This window comes from Octopus bimaculoides, chromosome 1 (assembly GCF_001194135.2).
Source record: "Octopus bimaculoides isolate UCB-OBI-ISO-001 chromosome 1, ASM119413v2, whole genome shotgun sequence".
In the NCBI taxonomy this organism is placed as follows: domain Eukaryota; kingdom Metazoa; phylum Mollusca; class Cephalopoda; order Octopoda; family Octopodidae; genus Octopus; species Octopus bimaculoides.
In genome coordinates, this window is record NC_068981.1 from 30238084 (window position 1) to 30245140 (window position 7057).

Here is a 7057-nt window from a genome sequence, read left to right on the forward strand (position 1 = left end):
AGGTCATCAGCATAGAGGAGCTCCCAGGGGCAGCCTGTCTTGAACTCCTCTGTGATTGCCTGGAGGACTATGATAAATAAGAGGGGGCTGAGGACGGAACCTTGGTGGACCCCTACCTCTACCCGGAATTCATTGCTGTACTCATTTCCAACCCTCACCTTACTGGCAGCATCTCTGTACATGGCTCGCACAGCTCTCACTAACCATTCTTCTATCCCAAGTTTCCTCATTGACCACCAGATAAGGGATCGGGGGACCCTGTCAAAGGCTTTCTCCATGTCAACGAAAGCCAGGTACAGAGGTTTATCCTTAGCTAGGTATTTCTCCTGCAGCTGTCTCACTAGAAATAAGGCACACACACGTGTTTTCTGCCACTCTTTCACCTCTACACAAGTGTTTACTATTGACAGTACTGCTTTCAAAGTAGTAGGGTGTCTATATCAATTAGTTCCTAATGTTTTCACAAATATCAGCATTTCAATGGATATAAATCAATAAAAATAATTTTTTTTTTTAAATGGTACCTATTCGTATTTAGATTTCTCTGTGTGGTAAAATTTAATCACTGGTTGACACCAACCCTTTTGTTAGCATGTTTTTGTTGGAATACATTGCTTTTGTTTCAGTTATGAAGAATTTTGTAAAATAAAACCTGTTCTAAACAAATTAACTCAGTGGCAGTCTCATGCAGATTGATATTAAAAGTGAAGCAAACATAAATGTTAATATAATCTTACATCTATTGAACTTAATTTCATTTGGTGCATTATGCCCTAATCCAGAGTGCTTTCAACCAGAAAATGGTAAAGAATTAGGTACTATTCAAGAAGAGTGGTCCCTGTGCGCACACTCGTGCATCCGCGCTAGCTGGTCATGACTAGTCGGTCCTAAACAAAGTAAATAATTTTTTTGTTGTTGAATCTTCCCCAACTTATTCTTAGAACGTTTTACGTTCTTCCAGTGTGTATTTTGGTGTCACATCTATTTCTGCGCACTGATGCTAGGTAGTCGTAGGATCGACTAGTCACGACTCACTAGTGCGAGTGCGTGCACTGGGGCCGCTCTTCTTGAATAGTACCAAGAATTATATCAGCACCTCAGGATTTTAGTACAAAATTGATCCCTTCCTGTATAGAAAAATTAGCAAAATTTGCTTATGAAAATTTCTCTATCTGAGGATACTGTTAGATGTATAAATTTTCTTAAAAGTGATTAAATGAGTAGCTGTGGTTGCTATTGTTAATGATTTGCCTTTTTATCATTAAAACATGTTCCAGATGAAAGTATTGATGCAACATAATCTCAAGGTTGTTGACTTGTTTGAGTCCGGATTTCCTAGCCAGGTGCTCTTCTTGTTGACAACTCTTGTTTTCAAGTAAGGGATTTATTTTAGATACCTTAAAAAATGCCATTACACTGGGCATAGTGTCATCATTACAGCTTTGTTGAACTGGTGATGAGTATAGAATTCAAAACACACATACATAGGTGCAGGAGTGGCTGTGTGGTAAGTAGCTTGCTCACCAACTGCGTGGCACCTTGGGCAAGTGTCTTTTACAATAGCCTCGGGCCGACCAAAGCCTTGTGAGTGGATTTGGTAGATGGAAACTGAAAGAAGCCTGTCGTATATATGTGTGTTTGTCCCTCCAACATCGCTTGACAACCGATGCTGGTGTGTTTATGTCCCCGTAACTTAGTGGTTCGGCAAAAGGGACCGATAGAATAAGTACTAGGCTTACAAAGAATATGTCCTAAAGGCAGTGCTCCTGCATGGCCGCAGTCAAATGACTGAAACAAGTAAAAGAATAAGAAAAGAAAGGAATATATATGTGTATATGACAGGTTTCATAAGTTTGCCCGGGTCTATAAAAGATACCCAAAGTACTGTACAGTGGAACCAAACCAAAAAAAAATGTTAAACTTTAATTACAGGGTACCTTAGATAATTTTGAAAAGAAACTTAGCACAATGTCAAAAAGAAGCTTATACATTTTCTCAGACATTGTGACAAATCAAAGGCCTGTTCTATTCATGCTTTACTAAAAAATGAAATCAAGAGAAAATAGAACTTTCCCCACTCTCATACATATAAGCTGAATTTGGACAACTATGAATTTAAAATTTAGTACATACTTCCTTAGTACACCTTGTAAGAAGAATGCTTCATTTTATAAATTGGTGCTGAAGAACAGCAAGTCTGTACCAATTTCTAATATGGTTGTATTCCAAGAACGAACAATACCAGCACAATCATTTTCAGGTCATCAGTATAACATTTAAATTTTGTAACAAACATCACCATAGCACAGGAGTGACTGTGGTAAGTTGCTTGCTTACCAACCACATGGTCCCAGGTTCAGTCCCACTACATGGCACCTTGGGCAAGTATTTTCTGCTATAGTCTCAGGCGATACCAAAGCCTTGTGAGTGGATTTGGTAGACAGAAAGTGAAAGTAGCCCATCGTGTGTGTGAATATATATATATATATACATACACACACACACACGTTTGTGCCCCTGCCATCGCTTAACAACTGATGTTTATGTGTCCCATATCTTAGTGGTTCAGCAAAAGAGACTGACCAGATAAGTACTAGGCTTACAAAGAAATAAGCTTTTGGACCCCTCCTGATTTGGTATACAGTTAAAAAAAAAAAAATTTTTTTAATCATTACTACTTCTTTACTATATATCAAACCAGATATTGCTGCCATTTATTACATGATCTACCAATTAATAGCATCATTTCATTCACCTGTTATATTGGTTCATACAGGTCACGAGCAAATTTCCTTTCTGCTGCTGGATTATTTCACTTTTTATCTTTATTTAATAATGGTCCTTTTCCACTTGCAGTCTCTAGCACATGTTACTACTAAATCCACTGCAAGTTTAACCAAACTAAGAAAACCAGTCAAAATATTAGGCTGGTAAAACGTTAGCATTTTTCGATTGGTGATGTACATGTGATCTCTTATCACGACAGGAACATGACATTTTTTCTGCAAGTGGAGATTTCAATGCATTGTTTTTGAATTTGGTGTAAGGAAGGGCATCCAACTGTGGAAACCATGCTAACTCAGACAGGGGTGTGGTGCAGCCTTCCAGCCCTGGTCAAGCTGTCCAACCCATGCCAGCATGGACAACAGATGCTAAATGATGTGGATTATTTACTTCTACTGTTCTGATAAAATCGAAAATGAAATGCATTTTTGTCAATGTTTTTATTTCTGGAAAAGTAAGATTGCTGTACAAACAGCATAGAAGATCTGTGCCATTTAGGGAGATGGTGTTGTTGCTGAAAGTACAATACGTAAATGGTTTGCTATGTTTAGAACCAAAAATTCTACCTTGAAGATCGCAAATGTTTTAGCAGGTCTACAGTTAAGGAACAAATAAAGACTAATAAAAAAAATAATCCATGGCATGGTGGAGATTCTCCATGTATCATGAATGTTACAAACCATTTAAAAACACTGGGTTATGGGAACTGCTATGATGTTTGGGTGCATTTCCTATTTTCTTGCAGACTAAACAAAAATTATCCATTTTTGAAAAGGTCACATGATGAGAAATGGATTATTTACAACAAAGAAGAAATAAGATGAACCACTTTAATCTCTCCAAAAGCTGGTCTTTATCTCAGGAAGGTGATGCTCTGTATCTGGTGGGATTGGAAGGGCATTGTGTATTATGCTATTTCTATGAATTCAGACTTATTGTTCTCAATTAGACTGATTAAAGGAGGCAATTGATGAAAAAATTCCAGAATTGGCCAACTAAAAGGGTGTCTTACATCAAGACAACTCTAGACCACATATCTTTGCAGACCTGGCAGAAATTGGTGCAGCTTGGGTGTGATGTCCTACTCCACACACTACTCACCTGACCTTGCACCTTCAAATTATTCCAATTCCTGAAACATTCGCTTAATGGGAAGAACTTAAATTCCTCAAAAAGAGTATCGAAACTACCTAGACCAGTTCATGACCCAGGAAGATGACAAGTTCTGAGAGAATGGAATTATGGAGCTGCTTCAAAGATGGTAAAAAGGTAGTGGAACAAAAAAAAAAAAGAAAAGAAAAGGGGGGGGATATGTGGTTGAGTAAAGGTATGTACAACTATCTAAATATTAATAAATCTTAATACAAACTTTTATATCAACCCCAATATACACACACAGCCTTAGTTATGGTATGATTTCCAAGCCACATTGTACCCTAGGCTATATGCTGGCTTACGCTTAAAATTGAATCCACTGCAGTAACCAAATTTTTAAAACTGATTCCTCCATTTTGTGTTTCCCAGGCATATACTTAAAAAATACATACCTGGCCTTTATAATCCACCATACCTTCGAAAGTTGTCATCCTTGTTTTTAGGACATTTTGAACAGCTGATTAGGATCTTATGTTAAATATGGAACCAAAAATTCCAGAAATAGTGTTCTTATACTGTAAACACTGGTCTCTAAGAAGGTTCATTACTCCAGCAGGTTGTAATTGTGAGTGGCTTGTTTATACCCATAATACTGGTTGCAAAGTTTGGCACAAGACCAACAAGTTCAGTGGGGATGGGGCTAGTTGAATACCTCAACCCCAGTGTGCAGCGGGTACTTGATCAGCCCCAGCAAAATTGAAACAAAGAATGTATAAAGATGAATGAAATGCTAAGCATTTTGCCACCTTCCTTATCCCCAAAATATAGAACTCAGATTTCTTCTAGGCATGCAGGAGACTACAAATTAATCTGTTCCTCTTTACATTCTGCATAATAGATTAGTTTCCGTAGTTATTTTAATTAAAAAAAGATCAGTTTCATTTCCTTGGAAAGATTGATTGAGACAAGTCTAAAAAAATATTTAAAGAAAAAAAGAACTGACAAAAGCAGTTCTGAAATTTTTACTGTGCTTAGGTAGAAATTTGTTTTCTTTATCACTTTCAGAGATGTTGGAATCAATATATTCATCATCGTCGCCGTTTAACGTACGCTTTCCATGCTAGCATGGGTTGGACGATTTGACTGAGGACCAGGAGGCGACACCAGGCTCCAATCTGATTTGGCAGTTTCTACAGCTGAATGCCCTTGGAAATAGATATATCCAATTCAACACCATCACATACGTGGCTTAAGCCATTAACTTCATATTTGATGCTAGAGATCATGAAAGTGTTATCAATTATTCATTAGTGGTAAAAAAAAAAAAAAAAAAAGAAAATTTCAGAAAATTTGTAATGTGGGGAGAAGAAATCTGGCTACTTTTTGGTTATCTCACCCCCTTTAAAAAAATTGAGTTATTTCTGTTTAAGAAAAACTGGTACTTTTGGTCATTCCCCCAACTAAAAATTGTTTAAACCTCAGTAAAACAATCAAAAATGTGAAAAAATTAAACATGAAAAGTGGTAAGATAACATCTTATTGAATTTGATAATATCTTTATAAGAAACTATACTATGCCTATTGAGCAGGCCAAACTGTTTAACATCCGCTTTCCATGCTAGCATGGATTGGACAATTTGACTGACTGACGAACTAGATAGCTGCACCAGGCTCCAATCTGATCTAGCAGAGTTCCTACAGCTGGATGCCCTTCCTAATGCCAACCATTCAGTGTAGTGGGTGCTTTTACGTGCCACCAGCACGCGGGCCAGTCAGGTGGTACTGGCAACGGCCATGCTCAAAATGGTGTTTCTTACATGCTACCTGCACAGGAGCCAGTCCAGCAGCACTGGCAATGACCTCGCTCGAATGTTTTTTCACGTGCCAGTAAGGCAACGCTGGTTACAATCACGCTCAAATGGTGTTTTTTACGTTCCACCGGCATGGAAGCCAGACAGCTGCTCTGGCAATGATCGCGCTCGGATGGTGCTGTTAGCACTTCACTGGCATAGGTGCCAGTCATCGAATTTGGTTCAATTGCAATTTCACTTGCCTCAGCAGTTCTTCTCAAGTGTTGAAATATTGAATCAAAAGGATCTCAATCCAATCTGGTTGCCACAGACTATTTTTTAATGGGGGTGAGATAACCAAAATGTACCAAAATCTGACAACTCAAATATTACAGAGAGTAAAAATAGAAATGCTGGATATTGTAGTTATCTTTGGTAGATTGGTAACCTAAACAAAAATTTTCAGGTGGTTTCAAGCAGGTTGGTAAGGAAAGGGTTGAATCAGTGGTTCTAAGCTGTTTTTTAACCTATGGACCCCTTTGATTAGCTATGGGAGTCCACCAGAATAAAATAGTATTCAACATTTAAAAACTAATTTTATAGAAACTATCAAAATTCTTATTTTGTTTATCACATTAACTTGTGTCGGTTGAATTTTGTAAAACGTTAGAGAAAGAAGCCTAGCTGTTTCATGCAATACATACATCTAATGCAAACTTTTCAAGGGCCATTTGTGGATCCCATTTACTATTTTGTTACATAGATCCCAGTCGTTCTCAACTGGGTCAAATGGAAAATAAAGGAGTATTCTGAATTCATTTATTCCAAATATTTTACAAAAAAATTAAAAACAAAACAAAATGAGTGTTTTAAGTTATTTCACTCAATATACAACTGATAAATGGTACGTAATGATTCGAAATTTTGAAGTCGTTATTAAAATAAATTTACATCATGTAAATACTAAAACAATTGAAATGATTTATCGTCGGTACTGTTTGGCAATATTTCTTCTGTTGAATTTTCCATTTGGACCTTTTGGTGTGTTAACTGTATGCAAGCTTGCACATCTTGGTTCCCTTTGACCAGGTTCTCTAGACAGCTGGAAAAAAAAAAAAAAAAAAAAAAATACAATTTGATTCTGATAACAAAATTAAATTCATAAAAGCTACTGAAAATTCAGTTCACATTTTATGATTTAGCAATATGAAATAAGTTTAAACCAGGGAGATGGAAATCAAACCACAGCATACAAATATTAAAATTACTATTCATTTTAATGTACACTTATGTAATGTGTGAAGCAGATTTTCAATGGTCAGATGCCTTTCCTGTCACCAAACCTCTCCCTTTCTAAGTAAGATAATATTTTCTTATAGCTAGACATT

At 36.9% G+C, this 7057-nt stretch overlaps 1 protein-coding gene across 1 annotated transcript in view; it reads right to left on the reverse strand.

The window, feature by feature from the left end:
- Window positions 1–6362: 6362 nt before the first annotated feature.
- The window catches only part of LOC106870019 (uncharacterized), a 37708-nt gene continuing 37013 nt past the window's right edge, over window positions 6363–7057 (reverse strand). Inside the window, exon 16 of the mRNA XM_014915983.2 lies at window positions 6363–6771. Within this exon, the coding sequence (XP_014771469.2) occupies window positions 6652–6771 (120 nt within the window). The 3' untranslated portion in view covers window positions 6363–6651. The remainder of the gene's footprint in view (window positions 6772–7057) is intronic.